Source organism: Podarcis gaigeae, assembly GCF_964106915.1.
Source record: "Podarcis gaigeae genome assembly, chromosome: 11".
Lineage (NCBI taxonomy): Eukaryota > Metazoa > Chordata > Lepidosauria > Squamata > Lacertidae > Podarcis > Podarcis gaigeae.
Genome location: NC_139687.1, coordinates 46,953,398 through 46,977,785, shown reverse-complemented (window position 1 = coordinate 46,977,785; position 24,388 = coordinate 46,953,398). Strand labels below are relative to the sequence as shown.

The window sequence follows — 24,388 nt, the reverse complement described above, 5'->3', positions numbered from 1 at the left end:
AGGAATTCTCCTCTTTTAAGGTGAAATTGGTTTCCGCCAAGAAACTTCTTTTATATCTCAGATTTGGCTCAGAGCAGAGCCATAAAATGTGCTCTAAAGTTCAGGCACAGTGTTAATAAATCTGACTCAACTTTTTTTTTTTTTTAAATAGAGGTTAAATAGTTTTGAGCTACATGGCTCAAAAGAACTCATCCTACTTCCCTTTGAGGATAAACAACGGAATCCTCTGGAAGGCTGTTCTCAGAAAACATAATGTTGAAAATAAACAGATGTTAAAGTGATCTCTTCATATAAAATTTACCTCATCCAATTTTGGTCTTTTTAAAAAATAAGAAAACACTTTTAGCTTATGATACTGAGTAATAAACTAAAGTATTGAAAAAACTCTTCAACTTCTAACCTTGTCTCTTACATAAAGATCATTCTGAATGACCGGACCATAGATGTGAGGCAGGATTTCGCATCTGGAGTCAACCTGGAGAATACTGTCCATTCCTGTGTGAATTCCCCCTGTGCCAATGGGGGCACCTGTGTGCCCAAAAAAGATGGCTATGAATGTGATTGCCCATTGGGCTTTGATGGGCAGCACTGCCAGAAAGGTAAAGCTTTTATTTTGTGTTGGAACTGCAAAATCTCCTTGATTGTAGAGAGTAGTCTTGCTCAGATAATGAACTTGCAGCAGCAAAGCCGACAGGGGAATGTCAGTACAAGGTGATTGTTTCTTGGTTATTTGTGATTATTTCTTGGCTATTATTGCTGTAATTATTTCTTGGTTATTTGCTCTCATAAATGCGCTCATCTGTAGCAAAGAGAGGAGGCACAGTTGGCACTAATAACAATTGAAAGACACAGTTTGCTTCTTTCTTTATTATCTTACATCCCAACTTTCCTAAACAGCCCAGGTGGTGTATATGGTTCTTCTCCCTCACAACAGCCCTGTGAGGTAGGTTAAGGTAAGAGGCAGCACCTGGCCTAAGGTCACACATTGAGTTTTATGACTGAGTCAAAAGTTGAATCTTGTTCTCCCAGGCTGATGCTCTAACCGCACACAATTCATTCTTGAACTCTTTAAACTGGTTTCCATCACCACATTCTGTAGTAATGCGTTTAAAAATTCCGTTATCTTGTTTGTGATCAAGTATCTTCTTTTATCACTCATTTGCCCACAGTTAGATGAATGGGGTTGACCACAATTTCTAATACTAAGAGAGAGGAAGAAACATTTTCACTACGCCATTATTTTATAAAGCTCTGTGATTTGCCATGCCCCTTCCTGGTGGTGCGCCAGGGCTGACCTGAGAAGCCTTCTTTCTTCTTTCATACATAATAATCATCATAATCATTATTATTTATACCCCGCCCATCTGGCTGGGTTTCCCCAGCCACTCTGGGCGGCTTCCAACAAAAGATTAAAAATGCATTAAAACATCAGTCATTAAAAGCTTCCCTAAACAGGGATGCCTTCAGATGTCTTCTAAATGTCATATAGTTGTTTATTTTTTTTACATCTGATGGGAGGGCGTTCCACAGGGTGGGCGCCACTACCGAGAAGGCCTTCTGCCTGGTTCCCTGCAACTTCGCTTCTTGCAGTGAGGCCAGAAGGCCCTCCGAGCTGGACCTCAGTCTCCTGGCTGAACAGTGGGGGGTGGAGACGCTCCTTCAGGTATACTGGGCGAAGGCCGTATAGGGCTTTTAAGGTCAGCACCAACACTTTGAATTGTGCTGGAAACGTACTGGGAGCCAATGTAGGTCTTTCAAGACCGGTATTATATGGTCTCGGCGGCTGCCCCCAGTCACCAGTCTAGCTGCCGCGTTCTGGATTAGTTGTAGTTTCTGGGTCACCTTCAAAGGTAGCCCCATGTAGAGCACATTGCAGTAGTCCAAGTGGGAGATAACCAGAGCATACACTACTCTTGGAAGAAAGTCTGTTGGCAGGTAGGGTCTCAGCCTTTTAAAAGGTTTCTATCCTCTGTCCTCTCAGATCATGTTGGACTCCAACTCCCATCAGCCCCAGCCAGGATAGCCAACAGTCAGGGATGATGTGAGATGTAGTCCAGCAATATTTGGTGGACATGAGCTACATTTCCATTATACCACACTAATTCCCTGACTTGCTCTCTTCTGCAATGATAGTGGTAGCAGTGAGTTGTGTTGAGGTTTGAGTACAAGCGAAGCGATCATAAAATGACTTGAACACATGCTTAACTTAATAACAAACTAACTGATTCAGCATCCCAGTTTGCATTGTGTGAACTGGCCTTTTGGGGAGGAAATTGCTGTTAACAAAGATTAAATACAAATCCTGAACACAAGATTCCAGTGTTGAAGGATTTGTTTGTTTGTTTGTTTGCTGCTGCTGTTAGGTTTTTTGTTTTCGTTTGTTGCATCCACAGAACTTGCATTTTGCCATTGGGGTTACAGTGCCATCCACACCACCAGAATTTTTTGGTTTCTTTTCTGGGACTTGTGCCCATCAAAACCAGAGTTTCGCAACTTAACAACAACAAAAAGACACATGTGATTTCTGCACTTCAGGGGGTTGGACTAGATGACCCTTGCAAGATAGCCCTTTGACACTTGATAATTACAAATCGCCATGATTAAATGGTTACAGCTCCCTATATACACTAGTGAAGTGCCTGCACTCTTTCATAGCAGTTTGGAGTCTAAAAAGCTTCTATTGCTAGAATTAAAAATCTCTGTTGCATCACACAAGAGACAAGAAGCTCCATCTTGTCTTATTGAGTGGGACTTAGCTCATGCCCTTAAGCAAGGGGATTTATAGGCCTTGTAACTTTATCCTCATTTGTGTTAACCGCCGGTGCTGCAATGCAGCCTCTAATCCTCGGCTACACTTTGGCTCCCTTGTAATTTGACAGCAAGAACAAATCCTCCCTCAGTCACACACCAGAGACCACCAAAGAATTCTTTGTTGTTGTTCCTCTGTACTCAGAGGAGCTAAGAACTGAGATACTTCAATCCAGTGGGTTTCTTAAACCGGCAGAAATTCTCAGTGACTTAAATCGCATGCAGATTTATTCCACTAGGTGGTAGCATCCTTCTTCCATATCTGCCTGGCTCCGCTGAACAGGAGCAGGAAAATATGTTGCTCTCCAAGTGGCGTCTGAGTTTAGGGGCACCCGCAAGCGTGAGTTTACTGTGGACTTCGTTCTCATGCATGCAAGTTTTTCACAATGTTCATGTGACATTGTTCTTATCCAAGTAGGCTGTACTATGGCACTTTGGCCACAGGCCTCACAGTGCAGTGCCAAACCCAGAGATCACCAGGTGATGAGGTCAGTGGCTAACAGGTCTCATGCTGGCACCTGGGCTGGCTTCTCCTTCCGCTGATGCTGCCCCATACAGCATCTTTTAACTGCAAAAAAATGGTGCTTATTCTTCAGTAATGTGTTTAGCATCAGAGCAGAAGAAACCAAGGTCCGCTAGTTTCCTGCAGGTAGGTCTGACGTAGTAAATAATAATAATAATAATAATTCCAGTAGCATGCACACAAAAGCTCATACCAATAACAAACTTAGTTGGTCTCTTAAGGTGCTACTGGAAGGAATTTTTTTTATTTTCCTGCAGTCACAAGAAGCACTTAACTGAATGCTGCTTTTTAAAACTTGAGCCGGACCCACCCCCTTTTGTCAACTTACTCTGATAGCTAATGCCAGGTTCAATAATTACAAAAGCAAAAAAAATGCTGAGATTTTGCATAGTTAAAGCTGGGTGCTCCTTTTCAAAGATGGGGAGAGGGGTTATTTTGCTGCTGAAAAGTAAAATCTGAATGTTCCTTCCGTTTTATGCTGCTGCACTGCAGAATGTGGAAATTACTGCTTGAACAGTAAGTAGCAACTGTCAGACATGTTCTGTAACTGTGAGTGTATGATCTGTGTGTGTTCCTACCTCCATCAAGCTAATGGTGTGATTTAGGCTGCTTTTTGCAAATGTCTGTAGATAACGGCATAATCCGTAGTCATTTCCTGGATTGTACTGCAATGCTACAGCACTATTACGAGGACATAAAGTAGTCTCCTTCCTTGCAGACTGTGACTAGTGAGAATTGCCTCCAGGTCAATATGAGTATATGTGACACCAAGTGGTTTTATAAACATTGATGGAAGTGGTGATTTTGTGGGGTTACTTGCATGGCTGATTTAAAACAAGAACTACAACAACAAGATTTTGAGAGAGAAGAAGAGAGAGACAGCTAGTTCAACAACCAACCAGAAACCCATTGGATTGCATTGCACACATGGGAAATCTTTTAATTTACAAAGGGTGGAAGAAAGTGTGAAACTATGTGTCTCCTATTTCCCAAATTTCATTCCTGCCATTTTCTTCCCAAAGAATTCAAATCATGTGGGGGCAGAAGGAAGAGTCCCTAATTTGTGTTTCAGAGCCTAGTTGCAGCATTTTAAGTGGATAGAATTGGTCTTTGGCAGAATGGGGAGCTCACTAATTTCTAAAAACATCCTGCCATAATTAATTTTAAAGTCCTCTTTGTTTTAGAAGGAGAGTTTTAAAAGAATGTATCAATTTCTCCATTGAAATCAATGGAATGTGCCTGTTGATTCAAGACCAAGCCTCACTGCATTCAATGCAACTTTGTAGTCCAGCAAGTATGTTTATGAGAGCGGCCCTCAGAATGCATTATGTTTGGCTGGACTGTGCTCAGACAGAATGAAAGTTTCCTATTCTGTTCTGCTGAATAGTTCTCTTGTATCCATACCACGATAAGTTGATTGAGAAATAGTATCTGAGATGTGTTTTGAGCTGTGTTTTGCCTCTTGGTCCTAAACCAAGCTTCAGATAATTTCCTGCCTTCATTTCCTTGTCCATATAATCTGTGACAGAGATGGGCAAGCTGTATCTCTCTACAACTCCCTTCATCCTTGACCACTGGTCATATTACCTGAAGCTGACTGGAGTTGGAGATGAATACCACTAGTTCTGCAACAGAGGCATCTTTGTGCTGCATTGGGCTGAACGGAATTATGGGGTTTATATCTAAGGAGGGTGGAATCCTCCATCCTTAGCTCACATTCTTGCTAGTAAGGTAAAGGTAAAGGGACCCCTGACCATTAGGTCCAGTTGTGTCCGACTCTGGGGTTGTGGCGCTCATCTCACTTTACTGGCCGAGGGAGCCGGCGTACAGCTTCTGGGTCATGTGGCCAGCATGACTAAGCCGCTTCTGGCAAACCAGAGCAGCGCACGGAAATGGCGTTTACCTTCCCGCCAGAGCGGTACCTATTTATCTACTTGCACTTGATGTGCTTTCGAACTGCTAGGTTGGCAGGAGCTGGGACTGAGCAACGGGAGCTCACCCCGTCACGGATTCAAACCGCCGACCTTCTGATCGGCAAGTCCTAGGCTCTGTGGTTTAACCCACAGCGCCACCTGCGTCCCTGGTATTTTTGCTAGTAAACACCATTAAATTCAGTGGTATGTGGTTCCAAGAATTATGATGTTCATAATTACATAACTGCAGCAGGATCGAATCCAGCAGGAGCAAGGTAGACAAACCTAAGGGTTTGTCTCTATGTTATGCTCACTGACCCAGCTCATATGTAGTGCTAAGGCAAAGCATGGAAGTTGGAGCATGTGGATGCTCACAGTCAAAATTAGCGCCTGAGTCACTCTTCCTTCAGTCAACCTGCTGCCAATCTACTACCTATAGCTAAGCCATGGTTTGGATTAGCATTACATCTGAACCCAGGCTTGTGTTTTGGAGAGAAACAAACCATGAACCCAGGTTTGTACATAATGCTAATCCAAACCACGTCTTAGCTGCAGGTATCACAGCAGCTGATTGACTGTGGGCAGTGTCAGGCAGCTGCAATTTTTACTGTGAGTGCCTTTGCATTTACATTTTCATTTAGCCATGATTTGGTCTTGGGTTACTTGCAATCTGGATTGCTGTGTAGAAGCCCCTGAGTCCAGTCCCCACACAGTCTGAAATAGATGGCTCAGGTTATAGGGTTTGTCTTTGAGACACACCTAATTTTCACTGGATTGCACCCAAGACATTCATTTGCAGGAACTAGCAGGGTGATGCTGGGAAATCCTGGTGAGGAATCAAATCAATGTATAAGAGAAACCACTTGGGTGCTTCCCCATGCCTGCCCATGCCAGACCATAGTCTCACATAGTTTGGCATGCTTAAAGCCTTTCATTTCAGTGGGTTTATATGTGCTGAATGTATTGCTGGACAGTTTGAGGGGAAGGGAAGCATAGGGTGCCTTTAGTGAAAGGCACACCTAGGAAGGTTGGAATGTGCTTGGCCCAGAGTGCTGCTCTAGATGTAGAAAAGGGCTGGCTCCATACAGCCCAGGCCTTCCTGTGAAGCCTGCAAAGAGTGATGCACAGCACTGCTTGTGTCGTGGGTTGCATTGCATTGTGAGCGGCAGGGTGCAAGACTTGGGTTCCTGCTTCAGCCACACTGGACATTTTCCCTAATTTCATTTGCAGATGAAACAGCCATTTGCCTACCAGGTATTTTTTCATATTTTGTTACCGTGCCTTTTCTCCCCTGCTTTTCCTCCTTAGCTATTCAGGGAAAGACAGTATTTGCTGTCAAGAGAAAACCAGGAGCTGCTGCGGCAACAGGCAAAAGCAAAAATCAGTGACCACTGAGGGCCAAAACCATACATGATGCAGGATTTCAATTATGGGTCTCCTGTATATTTTTGGGATTTTTTTTTCCAAAAAAAAATATACAAGTGTAGGGGTGGGTTCCAAATTGGGCCTCATCTGCACTATAGATTTGAAGCAGTATCATCCCACTGTAAACATCCATGGCCTCCCTCAAAGAATCCTGGGAACTGTAGATTGTAAGGGGTGCTGAGAGCAGTTAGGAGACCTCCTGTTCCTCTCACAGAACTACAAGTCTCAGAATAGGTTAACAGCCAATCCCTTTTATCAGGGAACTCTCAGAATTCTAGCTCCATAAGGGAAATCAGGGCCTCCTAACAATGGTGTCAAGGATTGAAACTGTGTCCAGGATGTGTGCTTTGCTGCTGAGCTACACAGGCACAGCTTCTGGGTCTGTCTTCTGCTCCCACCACCCAGGGGGGCTATCAGCAGCTCTGTGGGCATAAGGGAGGGGGTTGGAGAGGTTTCAATTGGACAAATAGCATGGGGGTAAAGGTAAAAGGACACCTCACCATTAAGTCCAGTCACGGACGACTCTGGGGTTGTGGGACTTATCTCGCTTTACTGGCCGAGGGAGCCAGCGTTTGTCCGCAGACAGCTTCCGGGTCATGTGGCCAGCATGACTAAGCCGCTTCTGGCGAACCAGAGCAGCACACGGAAACACTGTTTACTTTCCCACCACAGTGGTACCTATTTATCTACTTGCACTTTGACACGCTTTCGAACTGCTAGGTGGGCAGGAGCAGGGACCGAGCAAAGGGAGCTCACCCCATCGCGGGGATTTGAACCGCTGACCTTCTGATCGCAAGCCCTAGGCTCAGTGGTTTAGACCACAGTGCCACTCGTAACTGAGCCTTGCTCAAAGGGCACTATAAGAAATGTATAGGAAATGCTCGCCATGAATTGTGTTAGCTGTCTCGTTGAGAAGCCAGAGGTAAAAAACCAACGGCTCATTCTCAGTATATTGCTAATGATAGTCAGCCTTGATAGATTGAGGTTGACAAACCCCAATGAGCCATGATAAATACCTGTCTCACTTCAGAGGAAGATTGCATTGGTACTGCATGTTGTTGTACTTTCTTCTTTAATGCTGTTGAAGGGAACGTTTTTATATGCAAATCCTGCCACCTTAACGTTGGGTTTTCTTCATTTCCCAGCTGTTATGGAAGCCATCGAAATACCACAGTTCATCGGCCGCAGCTACCTCACCTATGATAGCCCAGATATTCTTAAAAGGTAAAAAAAGTTAACGGTGGGATAGCACTTATTTATAGAGATTTGATCTGAGGAACCCTTTGTGTGGGTATCTGGTTGTAGAAAGAAAGTAGTGTCACTTTGTGACATGCAGACACATGGCAGATGCTAAAATGGGATTACAAATGGTCATAATGAACAAAAATGAAATAATACATGAATAAAATAAGGATGTGGAGGATACAGAACATGCCTTAGGGGATCAGACCAAGATCCATCTAGTACAGCTTTCCTCAGCCTGGTTGCCCTCCAGACACTGTTGGACTACAACTCCCATCAGCCCCTGGCAGCATGGCCAATGACTGTGTAATTTTACCCCACCAACCTGATTTGGGAAGATAGCAGAAGTAAGAACACTGCTGCTACCTACAGCTACATTCCTGTACTTTGGTCAGCCAGTAGTTAATATGGTCCCTTTATGTTAGTTGTTTTCCTTTATATTGGTGTTTAAGAGAATCTTATCTGAGGCGGGCTTACCTAATTGTTCTGTGCCACTTAAAATGTGAATTTCTATTGCATTTTTGTGGTGTTTTTAAACATTGCAAACCACTTAGAGACATCTTTGAAGTTTGAAGCAGTATATAATTGCCCAAACAAACCTCATAAATAAATAGATGGTGACAAGAGCTGTACCCAGTCAGACGGGCGAGGTACAAATAATAAATTTAGTATTATTAAAAATCCAAATATTTGGCACTTTTCAAATCAAGTGGTACTTCGTTGTCCTGGAAGCTAAACTGATAAATGTGGATTTATAGGGAGAGTAGATTCAGCTAGAATTGTAGCAAGAGTTAGAGTTGGTATGTTCAACTATGTGTGGGAGGGGGAGATTATTGATCACAGAGCTTCAGAGGTGCATTATTTTCACTGCACCATCCAGATGTTGTTTTGTACAATGTGCCTCTCCCCTAAACAGAGTAGCGGGATCAAGAACAAATGTCTTCATGAGGTTTAAGACTACCCTGATGGATGGCCTCTTGCTGTGGAGGGGAGACAGCCCCATGAGACCAAACAGTGACTTCATCTCCCTAGGTCTTCAAGATGGTGCCTTGGTCTTCAGGTAAGCTGCCTGCATTCCCACCCCTACCCCTTGCTTCAGCAGGGGACTTCTGACTAGGAATGGGATATAAATTTGGTCCAGTTTGCAGACCTCTCTGAATTTTGCAATGCAGTTCTCCAGCCAACAATATTCACTAAAAAGCATACATTGCAGGAAAGCGTGTATAAAAATGAATGCATCAGTGAAAATTACGTACAAAAATGGATTATACTGGAAGAAATTGCTCATGAAAATATGTACAGTTGGCAAAAACTGCCTATGAAAATTTGCTTCTTGGGACTAAAATGTTGCAGAAATGTGGGGAACTGAATCTGAGATTAGAACGATGAGAAACAGAGAGAACTAAAACATCTCTACTTCTGACTCAAGCATACTTGCAGCTCTGCTACTTATCAGACGGCTCCATTTACTTCAATAGAGAGGAGGAGCTCAATGTGCATAAATTCATTTGCATATATTGAAGCAAATGAGAGCAAGTGTCTTGTGAGGACACTTTGCTTAAAGAAGGCTTATCTTCACCAGATCAGAGGGCATTTAGCATTTGAATAGACCTGGACATTTAAGATTTGGTTGCTCACTTCCTGCAGTGAGAGAAACCAAGGATGCGATTGGAACACAAGGTTAGGAAAGTGAGCAGACCCCGTTTCTCCCTGGGTACAATCTTAGGGGAAGATAATTTGTGAACGGGAGCACAAAAAGAAGAATGATTACTTTAAATAGGACAAGAATATACAATTTTGTTTAGTCCCATGGGAAAGCGGAGGTGAGATCTACCTCGCTCTTTGGGTTTTCTCTTTAATCCACTCACTGCCTCCATAATGTAGTGGAGCATTTCCCGACTTGTTATTCTCAAAAGCAAATGTTCCGTCTGCCAAAAATGAAATGTAAACCCAGGGAATGATAGACAAAAAAACTAGCTGTTTGTCGTCTGGGGATTACTCCCCTGTACTTCAGTGCCTCGGGAAGTTTTCAAATGTACTTCTTCTTCCTCCCCCACCTCCCGGTCAAATTACGAGTTTGTCAAAGAGCCTGCTGTTTCTTTTTGTTACTTTCCTTTATTCAGATTAAGTAACCACAGAGCATTTTGAGAAAGCAGTTGTCACTCCCCGTATGATTGTACATGGATACGATGCAGCAAAGTGCTATTTTCACAGTGCAGTAGAACACACCTCAGGCAACATACAGAGACATCTTATGAGCAGTTGGTATTCCGAATGAGGGTAATTATATTCAGATAGTGTTAAGCTACCCAACAAATGGGACGTGGGTGGTGCTGTGGGTTAAACCACAGAGCCTAAGACTTGCCAATCAGAAGATCGGCGGTTTGAATCCCCACGATGGGGTGAGCTCCCATTGCTCAGTCCCTGCTCCTGCCAACCTAGCAGTTCGAAAGCACATCAAAGTGCAAGTAGATAAATAGGTACCGCTCTGGCGGGAAGGTAAACGGCGTTTCCGTGCACTGCTCTGGTTCGCCAGAAGCGGCTTAGTCATGCTGGCCACATGACCCAGAAGCTGTATGCCGGCTCCCTCGGCCAATAAAGCAAGACTGACCTCAGAGTCGGTCACGACTGGACCTAATGGTCAAGGGTACCTTTACCTTTATCCAACAAAAGCTTCTTCACAACAAACCATCCACAACACCTTTTTGAAATCTGCCTGATGTTTGCTTCCATTTGGGCAATCGCAATTTGCCCTTCTCACTTTTATCGAGAACTCTTTTGCCCAAAACATTCACACAGTATCCCTTTCTTAAACCCCCACAGTTAGCTTCCAGCACAAACCCTGTGCCCTTACCCTTTATTACCCTTCGGCGTCCTTGTCTGCCCCCTCTCCCCATCCCCCATTATATATGGATGGGCTGTAGCTCAGTTCTAGAGCAGGTATTTTATGCAGAAAGTCCTGGGTTTAACCCCCAACATCTCCAGTTAGAGCAAGGAGAGTCACTTTACAACTCTCAGAATGGGTTAACAGTCAGTCCCTTTTACAACTCCCAACGGCCAGGAGTCAAGGATGATGGGAGCTGTATTACAACATCATCTGGAAGGCGCCATGTTGGCTACCCCAAACTTTTTGTCCAGCTACACTTGACTAATAAAAATGATTCAGGTGAATCATGATTGTGAACTCTCCAGAACATGATGAACTTCTCTCCTTTGGTTTCAGCTATAATCTGGGCAGCGGCATTGCTACCATAACAGTGAATGGCTCCTTCAATGATGGCAGGTGGCATAGAGTAAAGGCAGTTCGGTAAGTTGATTGTTGTTATCAACGTCCTATGTGGTGCTTTGAGGAATATTGGCAAGAAGTCAGGTTCCTTTTCTAAGGGATGGTAATCTAAATGTTGCGTAAATACAAGGAAGGGATGCGAGGGACAAGGAAGGCACAAGCTGAAAACAACTAAATACAACTCTTAACAGTTGGTAGAGCATGAGACTCTTAAACTCAGGGTTGTGGGTTAGAGTTTCACCATCTGAAACGAGCCACAGGAGAACAAGTCACAGCATCTTTTCACTGCCACATGCAGGCTCATTGAGGGGACTCTGCAACTCATTGACTCAAGAACTTTTTGCTGCAGGAGGCATTTGGAAGTGAGACCAATCAAGTCGGGTTCCAGCATAAAATTGATGCTGTGATTGTTTTTGTTTTGTTCCTCTATGCTGGCTCTGAAGACTCGCTTAATGTTTTTTGTTTATTGCTCATTTTTATTACAGTTGGAAAATATCAATTTTATTATTGTATGGGTTTTTATCTACTTTTTGTTAATTGCCTTGAGTGCCTGTAAAACAGAAGGCAGGATATTAAACCTTCTAAATGAATAAGTCAATCTGGCATCATATTGACTGGGGCATGTGAACCAAGTGACTATGCCAAAGCCTTTGCAGAAAAATGGGGTTTGAGCGGAAAGTTGCCAGGGTGGCCAGGTTTCTTGAGAGAGCATCTTATCCCCTATATATGCTCAGTAGGTCACTAAATTCTACCAGAGAGTTTCTCCTTCAAACCCTCCCCCCCAAATCAGAAGCCTGCTACACTGTCACTCAGAGCTGCCCATTCTGTGGAAGAAAAATTCTGTTGAGATGCAACAGGCACCCACAATCTCTACTTTCCAGAGCCAACTGAAGTCATTTTTGTTTCCACAAGCTTTTCCAGCTGGACACCTTAGATGTCCATTTTGTATTGCTTTAAAAGCTATCTTCAGTTGTTGTTTTTAATACTGAATTACTTTTCGATATTTTTATGGCATTTCTGTAAGTTGCCTAGAGACATGAGACAATTCATAAATTTAACAGCAGCAGCAGCAACAAAAACACGAACAAACAAATAATATGAAGCCCATGAATGTTTAGATTAGAATCCAAGCTGGAGAATCCACATTTTACCCATCCATTTCTCAGACACCCCAACTCTCACCCAGCCTCCCACAATCTCCAACCCCACCAGCCATTCCATATTAAAGACCACCAGGTATTGGAATGATCAGCTTCTGTTTAGGCTGTGTACACACCATACATTGAAAGCCTATTATTCCCCCCCCCCAAATAATCCCGGGAACTGTTGTTTGTTAATGATACTGGAAATAGTAGCTCTGTGAGGGGTAAACCACAGTTCTGAGGATCATTGTGGGGAAATGATGTGCTTTCAAGGTGCTTTAAATCTAGGGGGCTAGATTCAACTAACTGGTCCTGTTTGTGGAAGCCCAATGCAAGGACTTCTGCTAGCACAACAGGGCTTTCCCCCCACATGCCCAGTGGTCAGAATAACCCCCAGAAGAAGAGTTCATGGGTGGAAGAGAGGAAGAATGCTTGCACCGATGGGAGTGTTTGTAACAGTGTGACATGGAATTCCTCCCTTGGAGTGTATATTAACATGGCGCAGCTGCACAACTCATATGATACTACTTACCCATGTTACGATAGTAACAATGTGAAAATGTGCATGTATTTAAGGGATGGGCAGTCCGGGAAAGTAACGGTGGATGACTATGGTGCTAGAACTGGCAAATCACCAGGAATGATGAGACAGTTGAATATCAATGGGGACCTCTTCGTTGGTAAGTTCCTCCTAAATTCTGTTACCTACCTTTCTTAAGAGTTGTAGAGAGGCTGGTTCAATACAGTTGTTTACTGTAGGATGAATAGTGCTTATGCATGCAGTTGTTGTTTTTCAGTGTCCACACAGCACTGTTGGGGTCAACATGCGAGTCTGCACTGTATTCCCTGCCCCCCCAAAATTAATATGGATTTTTACTTTCTGGGGGAAATTTAATTACAGTGGAACCTCAGTTGTCAAACGCTTCAGAAGTCAAACATTTTGGCTTTCGACCGCCGACAACCCAGAAGTGAATGCTTCCGTTTCTCCATTTTTTTCAATGGATTTTGCCGACCAGCAATCGCACCTCAGTTGTCGAATGGTCTTCCGGAATGGATTACGTTCGACAACTGAGTTTCCACTGTATTTATCTACCTAACAAAAACAACCTGTGGCCAATGTCCTATTTACAATGATTGGTTGGCCACCATGGGCAAGAGATGCAAGACAAGGTAGGCCTTTGCAGAAGGGCTACCCTTAGGTTATTGTGAGCTGCTGAGAGGACTTTTTAAGGGCCCTTAAAAGAAGCATGTGAACCTTTTTAAATAAGCACATCCTTACTTACTTAGTTTCTCCGTTTCTCTCTGGCAGGTGGAATGAAAGAGATAGCTCTGCATACAAACAGACAGTATATGAGGGGCTTGGTGGGTTGCATTTCCCACTTCACGCTTTCTACGGATTACCATATTTCACTGGTTGAAGATGCGGCTGATGGGAAGAACATCAACACTTGCGGGGCAAAGTAACAGGTGGGAAATATTCAGCGGGAAGAGCCTTTCACCACTGTTCTTGCACACGGAGGACTTGCCTTCTGAGCGAGGCCTGGAAGCAAGAAACAACCTGAAGCAAAAATCATAGAAGGGGACTATTTGCCACTCTCCTTTCCTTTGGATAACATGCTCTCTCTGTCAGTGCAGGAGCACAGTGCAGGAGCGCCACCCTTTAAACTGCAAATAGTTGTAGAGTCCCGTGCAGCAGAGCACCTATGCTGTTGTCTATGGCCGCTCCCTACCCATTAACGTGCATCCTCCGCAGCAGGGCTGCCTTCAAGCCCACTTGCCTTCGCAGTAGCCTCCTCACGCAGTGAGCAAAAGCTGGGCAGGTTGGGTAGCAACATGCCCCATTTTGCTGGCAAGTGGAGCTTTTGGCTCTTGTGGCTGGGAACAAGAGCTCTGCTGCATTGCAGAGAGAGAAAGATTGGAAGCCTCCATCTTGGTTCCTGCTGTGCCCCTAGGCCCTTCCCTGTAGTAAGAATGTGCAGAATTAAGAGGGTGAAAATGGTAGCAGCGCTTGTTGCGACCACCTCATCGTTTCAGCCACAGAATGTCTACTAGCATCCATGGCTGGAGAATAGTATAGTCTGCTTTCTTGTGCTTTGAAGAACAGATCCGCCTCCCTCTGAATATGCCGTCGCACAGCACGTTGTATCAACCACTATTCTAGTCTCATTCATAGGCTGGGCCCAGGAGAGACAAACAGCAGATCACAGCATCAGAATTGTACTGCTCATCTTCAGGCTGCAGACAGAAAGGCTTTGTTTGCTTGAATCCCCAGAATCTCTGCACCTAGAAAACTAGCGTGGTAAGGATTATAGCTTTCCATCTGCAGGGACTTTTTTTTTTAACATAGAAAGAATGATCATTTATGCAATATCCTGCTGACATGTTACAATCCAGTAAGAGATTTAACCATGCAATACGCTGGTTTTGTACACAAAAGGCTATTGCTTTACTCCCATTTTCTCTCTGCCTGGGGAACAGCACCAGAGCAGGGAGTTCCCTTAGGTCTTTAAGCCTGGTGCCCTGCTACAAATCTGCTAACAGAGAAGGGATGGTATTCGGCATTGGTGTTGACGCTCACATGGACTGTGTTGCTGGCCAACAGTGACGGTTCTGCATCAGTCCAGCTTAACAAACAAGCAAAAAGAGGGTGAGAGAGGATGTAATGAGTTACAGACCATACCCTTGGCTCACACAGTGTGTCTTTATGACCTACGGGTCAGTTCTGAAATTGTGGTAACTTATGCAGCCTTAATGGCACAGCAACTGTATCATCCGCACCACTGAGTGGCATATTTTGAAAGTGCTGTATTTATGCATTCCTTTATCCTATTCCAGCCTCAAAATCAGTTGCATGTATTTGCAGCTCCAGTCTACCCAGTGTAAATACTCACAAGAAGTTATACTCTATTCCAGAGTTCTGTTTCCCAAAGAGAATCCTCCTTACTATTTTGAAAACTCTACTTTTTTATTACATGCAATTGCGGCGGGGGGGGGGGGGGACCGGGACCCAACAACCACATTTTATAGCAGTAATTTTGCACCTGTATTTTTATATAGCAGAGGCAGCGGCAGTGATTGGCTAGTTTTGTAAAAGGATTAGGTGTCTCACACAGAGTTTAGCATGCTGCAGATCTTTCCCTAAAGGAATAAGGAGTGCTAAGATTCTTACGTTTGGGGTGGGCAAGGATGGTTTGCTTGTGCTTATTCTACAGTTTTAGTGGGAAATATTTGTGAAATGTAACTGGTTTTACAATCATTTTTGTTTTTGTAAATTTAGACTGCTGAAAATGTACATTAATGAAGCTTTTCTGGCTTGAAGTATTGAAAAGATGTTAAAAGTTCTGTTCTACTATGATATTTGGCCATCGAGTATCATTTATTTTTTTTAAAATTGAGCACCGTAAGCTTAGGTAGAAGTTAAGATTTATGGGGTAACCTCAGAAGGTGCCTGTAATGCGTCATGAATTCATAGTACAAGGGAAAAAAAGGACACGGTCTAAACCACTGAGTCTTTTGGGCTTGCTGATCAGGTTGGTGGTTCGAATCCATGCAATGGTGGTGAGCTCCCGTTGCTCTGTCCCAGCTCCTGCCAACCTAGTAATTCAAAAGCATGCCAGTGCAAGTAGATAAATTGGTACCTCTGTGGCGGGAAAGTAAAAGGCGTTCCCGTGTGTTCTGGCACTTGTCACAAAGTCCCGTTGTGCCAAAAGCAGTTTAGTCATGCTGGCTACATGACCCAGAAAGCAGTCTGTGGACAAATGCTGACTTCCTTGGCCCAGAAAGCGAGATGAGCGCCACAACCCCATGATCACCTTAGACTGGACTTAACTGTCCAGGGGTCATTTACCTTTTTACCTTAGTAAAGAAAGTGAACAATGTCAGGATAAGAGTTTAGATACACATAGCGCAAAGTCATGGTGTCTAAAACAGACCATCGTTTATCACAAACTTGCTGCTTGTATGAATTGAGAAGACTATGTGCAAAAAATGGAATAAAAACAGGTTTGCAAGGGGAAAGTAGTACAAACTTCTGAAGAGTAAGAAAATACACATTTATTTAACTCCATGACAGTATTCTGCCAAATTCTTAATACATGCATATTACAGGCATAAGCAGTACATTGCCATTTATGTTCATGCTAAAGTCAGTATATCAATACTATATCACTTAAACTTTGCCACTCCCTCCTCCCCAGTTGTGTTCCACAATATTATCCTCCACTAAAGTTGCCTACTTGGGAAATTTCACCAAGGCTAAATATTTAGCTGCTAAATTACTGTTTCTATCATTTGGATGTTTAGGGGATGAAACATTGCCCTTTCCCAGGCTTGCTTTGCACAAATAAGATGTTCATTACTACAAAGTCCCCCTAACTCCAAGGAGGTTTATTGGCTTTGGGACTGATGCACTTTTATCACAGGATGGCTGGGTTTTCACTCAGGCACTTCAAATTTTGCAGCTTTCCCAAAGTAAGCACGCCCTCCTTTCACTGGTGCGCAATGTTTCTAAATTCCAAGGGCACTGTGTGAGATTGAAAGTAGTCTCAAAAAGACATCCCCGAGATTTAAATATGCACAACATAAGTACATTCATTTGCATACATCACATAGGTTTGCTTAAGAGACACAACAATACCTGAGCTGTTTTGGCTTCAAATCACCAAATTCAGCAATCCAAAGTACAAAGATAGGAAGCAAGGCTAAGTTAGGGCAAACTGGTTGCATAGGAATTAAAACACAGGCAATGGTTCAGTCTTCCAGTCAGTTCAATATTATAATGCTCATTTAATATTTTAAAAAGTATTGAGATTAGCTTCACATCTATTACACATTATCCATTTAATATGCTATGTACACTTTTAATAAAAACCATCATAATGTACTGAACTATAAAAACACAGCATATATCATACAAGTAACGGCTTTACTTACAAAGTCCCTCCCCCTAACCCCATTTATGCTCCCACCCAACACAACTCCCCATCCTTACTTCCTTCGAGTCTATGCTTCATCTCACTGCAGGAGATTTCACATTCACAATGAAGGCCTAAAGGAGACCACACAGCCACGTGGAAAGTTCTCTCCGCCCCCTACTATATATACACAGAGGGGACAATTCACAAACCAGCCACAGCGGTGTGGTTTTGTCAAAATCGGTGCAAGTCAGTGGTTTGCAAGCATCCTACCCATTAAGAAACACATTCCACGCCAACAGGTCTGCTGAGCAATCCCGCTGAGCCTCTCAGAGGATCTTACAGCACATTTTAATGCATGGATGTGCACTTGGACCATCCAGTGCACAGCACCTGTTTGGCATTGCCCCATGTGAACTAAGAGTGCCCCCTAAAATAACAAAACAACTCTGCATATGCACATCACCTGTAAGATCAGCAGTGGATCTTCAGATAAGATGGGCTGCCACTGCTGATCTTTGAACTGTGGTTTGAACACCACTGCTCCCTCTTCAGACAGTTCTTTTCCAGGTCCCCTCATCTTAACTTGCAGCCCAGCTAACCCACAGCCACAATCTATAAACAGCAAGTGTGGGGTCTTCTCAGTGTACAGCACAACTGAAATTCGTGCATACAGCCTAAGGCCTTTCCCTCCTTTAAATCTGGGGTTTAAAGGGGGGAAGGACCGAGACAACACTGGGATAGGGAGGACAGGTGGGTGCAACATCTTGCTCTGGTTGGGCCAGACCCCTAGATCACGAGGAGCCCATTAACCTTTAGTGGCTTGAAGCGCTAGAGGCACATTCCTGCTGAAGCCTCTTAAGTACAGTTGCACAAGCCCTACTGAAATAAATGGAGGCTGCCGAGCAGAGTCCTTTAGGGGAAAATCAAATATTTCAAGCAGGGCTTTTCCAAAACAGCAGGCAGCCCAAACTCCTGCCCATTTCCCTTCCATACGAGAAAAAGCTTTTCAGAGACAAGTCACAACGGATCTTTGGGTGTTCCTCTACAGTAGCTTCCACATACTTTTGTTTTGCACTTCAGCAGTCGTGCTGAATTACAGGAAGCATTCTAGAGCAGCAAGACATAAGCGCCTTTCCCCTTCAGATGCTCCCTCCTAGCCAGCAAATACCTAGTTGTCTGCCCTGGAAATTGACGGCTTGTGATCGTCGCCCACAGTGCCCCATGCTACTGACAGGCAGGGGATAGCTAGCAGCTTTTTGACATCAGGCATCAGAAACACTCTAATCCCTTCCCAACTGCTTTGGGCAGTGTACTCTAAAAGACAATAATGGGCACCCAAATGGAGATATAAATACACACTGGTGGTGTCCCTGCTGCTTCGCCTGACAAGAGCCGCACTTTGCAAGCATTTTAGGGAAGAATCCACCTGCCCCCTCCTCTTGCATAGTCACCACTGGATGGAATTGCCACGCAGCAAAATTATTATTCACATAAAGGGAAGAAAGTGATTCAGAGGGTGAAAAGAAACCACTCCTACGTTTTCAGCATTATAGCTTACTCTTATCTGCTAAATCAGGTTTCCTCAACCTGATGCCCTCCTGAAGGCCTTGCATACAACTCCCATTAACCACTAGGGCTGATGGTAGTTGTTGTGGTGCAAAGCAGCTGGAAAGCAACAGGTTGAGGAAGCCGGCAATAAATCATGTTTATGAGGTATATTGTATGCAAAAGTTCTTAAAAAAAAAAAGTACATCCTAAAACACTTCAAAAGTGCCATCTCTCTCTCACACATCTCTCTCTCACACACATACAACACACACACACACACACACACACACACACACACACACACAGAAGGATTCACAGTCCCTTTCCTCCCATTCAGTCAGCACAAAACAACCAATATGACTTAAATGCCATGTTGCCCTTCAAAAATTCTGCTCTTAAAAACTAAATTACCCAAAAAAAGTATTAAAAACATATGGCTCAAATTAAAAGCAAAAGGAAGGAACCCTCCAGAAAAAAATGAACATTATATACTAAACAGCACAAAATGGTTTAAAATGTTAAAACAAAAAGAGTGATTGGACTCTTTAATTTCCCCCACCTTCTGAAATAGGTGCCATACCTCTGCCTCAGAAATACTTCTCAGAACTGCTCTAGAAAAGTTTTAGTTGAACCTATATGAAACATACTCCAGACGCTAGAAGACCACTCAAGCTAATCTTTCACTTTTAAGGGCAGAAAGCACAAGATAATTAAGGCCTCAGCCTTCACATGAACACAGAAGCAGACTTCCTAACCTACAGATGCCTATTGTAGCACCACAGGAGGTAGGGGGCCTTGTTGGGATTGTGGCAGGGAGAGGAAGTGTTATCCTTCCCTTTCCCAACCGCTTATTCTTAGACAGCTCAGGTTTCCCCCAGGGCTGCTTGTTACATAACAAACTTCATGCACATTAATGGCTGGCATTCACATGACGTGTCACATCTAGTTGAGAGCACTATCAGGGTGCAGCATGGGGAAAGGATGTGAGTGAGCAAGGGCAATGCTGCTTGTTTGCCCTAGTGGCAACGCCACATAATAAGCACATCCAATTGGCTATGTAGTGTCTAAACCCTGATAGGCTAGCCTGTATGTAGCATCTCACCATTCCAGCTTGCTAGCTAAACCCTAATAGACTGGAATGGCATCGTGAGGGGAAACCAAAATGGTACTGGAGAAGCAGCAGAATGGGAAAAGCGTAGCTTTGCAGATGAAAGCTCAGTGCAAAATTCAGGGACGGCGATTTAAAAAAAGAAAGAAAACACCACATGCGTTATTTACCCAACAATATGTTGTTCCAAAAAGTTTTGGTTCAGTTTGTGGTTTTGCAGTTACTACATGTTTCAGGGCATTTTTCTCATGTGTTTCTGCATTTCAAGATCTCTGATATGCTGCAATGGACTACTTCTTGATATGAGGCAATTACAAAATTGAGGGTGGGACAGGATGATGGAGGGGGAATACTACCATGATATTCAGTTGGAAAGAAGTCACTCCTATCCGCTTAACGGACCAAAACAAATCCACATGGTAATCTCACACTGGTGGATAACAGGCTGCCATTGCACCACATGTTTTACCACAGAAATGCAGCAAATGTGTGGTCAAAATTCTCTTGTAACACTTTGCAGGATGATACAAACAACCTCATACAAGACATATTGTTTTACCACATGCCAGGGATCAGAAGAAACCAAATCTAATTCCTGAGGGGAAAGCCTTGAAAAAGCAGCTTAAGAAAATAATAGGCACTCTGCTAATTAAAAAAAAAACACCCATCAGCGCCACACACACCCCTGTCTAGATTTTAAGGAATGTTTGGTGTCATGACTAGCCAACGTTACGGCCTATTTACAGTCCTTGAAAATATGGTAAACAAGACTACTGCGTTTAGCACCTGAGGGACGAGCACTATTGCCATGTTGGGGGGGGGGGAGGGATAGTGATTAATACTAGAAACACCCTTGTGTTTTTTTGTGTATGTGTCGGGGGGGGGGGGGGAGTTACCAAAAGTAATAAAGGAAGACTCCTCCATATTGAAAGGCACTCTACAAATGTGACTTCCTTCTGACAACAGTGAATCAAACCTATAAAGCGCCTCCACCAAATTTTGCACTTAAAATGGACATTTGAAATATAATAGGCCTGAATTATTTCAAATTAGCTGGAAAACTCAGGACCATTCCATGAAAAATCCCCATCACAGTCGAGCTAACATGTAGGCTTCAGTAGCTCAGAGTAGGCCTATTACATTGGTCCCTTGACTCGATTTCTAGAGAATTTGCTACATACAAAGTGTTCAACAGGCAGTTGCCAATGAGGGCATCTGAAATAAGTTTATATACCACAAACGTATATTATTCTATGTGTATGTAAATGCCACTTCCATAAGTAGTGTGTAATTATAGACTTGCATGAGCAAGAAATATACTGTAAATGCAAGGATCTGATTTAGCTTTGCTTTAAGGCTGCAACCCAGGGGGGGAAATATGTTGTGGTTTTAAAGAAGAGCTTCAATGTGCAAATTCCAGAATATATGTATACAAAACGAGACATCCTCTCCACTTGTTTTCTGGGCAAATATTTGCAAATGGAAACTCCATTTGCATGGAAACATAACCATGCATGAAAAAAATTGTATTCATGCATGAAATGTATTGCATGGAAATGTATTCATTGCAATACACATGCAAATGTATTCACAGGTGGCCACTCCCCCATGAGTAACAGTTTCCCACAGATATGATGGATGGAAAACTGTTCTCAAGTTTGCCCTGATTATGATTTCGGTGCTCAAACAGGGGAAGAGCTTTGGAAGACTAAAGCTAAAGACTCAAGACCCAGGATGGTAAATCTGCCTCTGCAAAAATGGTGCCTTCACCCTGCACTTCAGGTTGCAGGAGGGCGATGACATGACTGGATGATCCTCAACAAAGAAACCAAAAAAAATGCCCCACAGAAAATAAAAAAAATTGCATGTCAGGGAGGCGGATTCCTGCCTAGCATGACTACTTGAGGTCAAGATGATTTTATATTTAAAAAACATTGCTTAAAAAGCTGGAAGCTTCACACATTTATCTATTCCTGACTGAAATTTTAAAATCAGTGTTACACTTTTGTTTTTGCACCCCTGAGTCATCTATTGCAAATTGGTTTATACAGTAGGTACAGGAACTCGCGTCCAGGCTTGTCAAACTCAGCCACCCCACAGATCAGCTGTCGCCATGGCTGATCAGCTGTTTGAAGACGGAGCTCTTCCACACAAACCGGTTTAAGTCCCATAGAAATCAAAGGGAATGCTGTGCCTGAAGCAGTGCTTCTACAGAGCAGGTTGAGGAACGGAGCCTTCAAACCGTCAGCAACTGCAAAATGGTAGTGTTTGGGTACTGTAGTGTTTGGTTGCTCAGAATCATAGAAAAACGGATTAAAAAAAGAAAAAATATATACCTTTGATGAAGCAGCAAGGCCTGATCCTGCACATACCTGACATGCGTCAATGCCTTTAAAAGCCTAACGATCCAAGTGCGTGATATTTGTAATAATTTCTCCCTGCTATTCAAAATGGAAAACCAGAAGAAGAAAAAAACAGTCGCAAAAGGAGAGCGCTATGCTCTATTGACAAGGCAGATTTGAGGAGGGGACTGCCCCTCCCCCAACAGATACAGACCTCCTGCTCCTCTTTGCTTTCATAAAGGGTTACCTCAGAGCACCTGTTCCCCCATTGGGGCACAATAAATTAGCATCTCTGTCGCCCGAAACGAATATTGCCACTTCCACTGTTAACTTAAAACAAGGCCAGCGTTCAATTTCAGCAAATGACATTATAAACCCTCCAGTATAGTGTCTCCAAGGCCGATAAGCAATTTCTGCAGCAATTTCTGCTTTCCAGAGAAACTTGTTACCACCACCTGAAGGCTGCTAAGCATTTGGTTTGTTGTGAAAGAAGTTAGCAAAGGACCAGCCTGTGTTGGTGGCTTTGGGGGAGTCTTCGTCCTCTTTGGGTGGGATCAAAAACTGCCGAGAATTAATGGAACAAGGGCTCCCAAAGGAGGTGTTTTCATTGTTGCTCCCAGTGGATGCAGGAGAATCTGGGCAGTCTGTATTCCAGGAGGAAGTATTCACTTGAGGTCTGTAGCCTGCAGCCTTGTCCAAGTCCTCTTCGACGGATGAAGAGTCCTCCATTTTTATCAAGCTATTCACCGGCAGCTGCATTTGAGGTTTATAGCCTGCTGCTGCCACACAGTCAACTTCTGGTTCTTCCTTCAGTTTCACTGGAGCTGGGTACATAGTCTGGATGTCAATGTAGACAACTTGGGAAGACCCCGCCAATTCATCGTTTGGTGGGTTAGAAATCTCCTCCTCGATGATTGGCGGGCAGTAGGAGACGACAATGTGGCTCTCCGTGTCAGAGTCAGCGCCATCTTCTGGAAGCTCTTCTGCTACGGGTGATGTAATGGCTGTATCTTCAATCTTCAGGCAAGGGGACTGTGTTTCAACCACTTCAATATTGTTGGGGGTACAGGGATTCATCTCCAGGGTTTTGGAGTTGGGGTTTCCCTATAAATCGGAAAACAAAGCAAAGAACGTTTAGCATTTGCAAGTTTAAAGGAAGTGGATTCTTCTGGGTTAGGGAGGAAAATGCACAGAACCTAATTTTGAAAACTTTCTATTTCGTTATTCAAATAACCTGTTCGTATACAGATTGTTCCTATGAATATTTCTAATTCATAGCCATCAGCATTAAGAACATAAGCAGAGCTTGCTGGATCAGGGCAATGGCTGATTCAATCCAGGATCCTGGCCGACCAGTGCGAACCAGTCCCCTCCCTGCCTGCCCCTGATTTCAGTCTTGCACAAAAGCTAACTAAATACTGTGAATCTCACATCACCAATTACTAGCCCTATTCCTTTCTCTCCAAAGGTTGATGGCAGGTAACAAAAACAAAAATAAAAAATGCTGCTAAATACTCTTAAAAGAACAAGAAAGTAAGGTACTTTTAACGTAACCCATGCCGTCATAAACTCTGCCAAGTCCTACTCCCTAAAAACAAGCTGCCTGGGCTGTAAATCAAAGGAGTTGCTTCACAATATCTCATAAAAATGAAAGAGACCTTAAAAACAATACAACTTTCTCCAACAACCACTGCCTTTCTATATTTCACACAGGGCAGCCCTTGGGCTGGGAGAATCTGGATCCAAACCAGGGATGGGTGAAATCTATTTTGGTTTCAGTTTAGAATTTCACCAGCCTTCAATTCAGTTTCCCACATTTCTGCACCAGTCTGGGGTTCTTTAAGTCCTCATGAAAATTCATCCAACATTTGGGTGAGAATATCCAGTAACTCTTTGTTAGAACTGGACCCATCTTTTCCAGGTGGGGATGGACTCCCTCAAAAGCTGGTGGACTCTCCTTCCTTGGAGGTTTTTAAGCAGAGGTTGGATGACCAATGGTCATAGATGCTTTAGCTGAGATTCCTGCATCGCAGGGAGCTGGGACTAGATGACTCTCGGGTTCCCTTCCAACTCAACAATTCTATTGATCTATGTGCTAAACATCTAATCAGTCAATGTTAAAATGTGTAAGGTTA

General features: G+C 43.5%; 2 protein-coding genes across 5 annotated transcripts in view; one reads left to right on the top strand and one right to left on the bottom strand.

Annotated features, from left to right (window-relative positions):
• EGFLAM (EGF like, fibronectin type III and laminin G domains) overlaps window positions 1–20,726 on the top strand; it is a 109,190-nt gene extending 88,464 nt beyond the window's left edge. Inside the window, exons 18-23 of the mRNA XM_083703438.1 lie at window positions 419–599; window positions 7,815–7,893; window positions 8,828–8,971; window positions 11,135–11,218; window positions 12,916–13,019; window positions 13,649–20,726. Of these exons, the coding sequence (XP_083559564.1) occupies window positions 419–599; window positions 7,815–7,893; window positions 8,828–8,971; window positions 11,135–11,218; window positions 12,916–13,019; window positions 13,649–13,803 (747 nt within the window). The 3' untranslated portion in view covers window positions 13,804–20,726. The remainder of the gene's footprint in view (window positions 1–418; window positions 600–7,814; window positions 7,894–8,827; window positions 8,972–11,134; window positions 11,219–12,915; window positions 13,020–13,648) is intronic.
• The window catches only part of LIFR (LIF receptor subunit alpha), a 95,013-nt gene continuing 86,992 nt past the window's right edge, over window positions 16,368–24,388 (bottom strand). For 3 of the 4 annotated variants that reach the window (XM_083703430.1, XM_083703429.1, XM_083703431.1), the window contains exons 20-21: window positions 19,092–23,357; window positions 16,368–19,047 (exon numbers count right to left, since the gene is read on the bottom strand). In XM_083703430.1, coding sequence (XP_083559556.1) covers window positions 22,719–23,357 — 639 coding nt within the window. In that variant the 3' untranslated portion in view covers window positions 16,368–19,047; window positions 19,092–22,718. Of the gene's footprint in view, window positions 19,048–19,085; window positions 23,358–24,388 lie in introns of all 4 variants that reach the window. The other variant, XM_083703432.1, reaches the window with a different exon arrangement.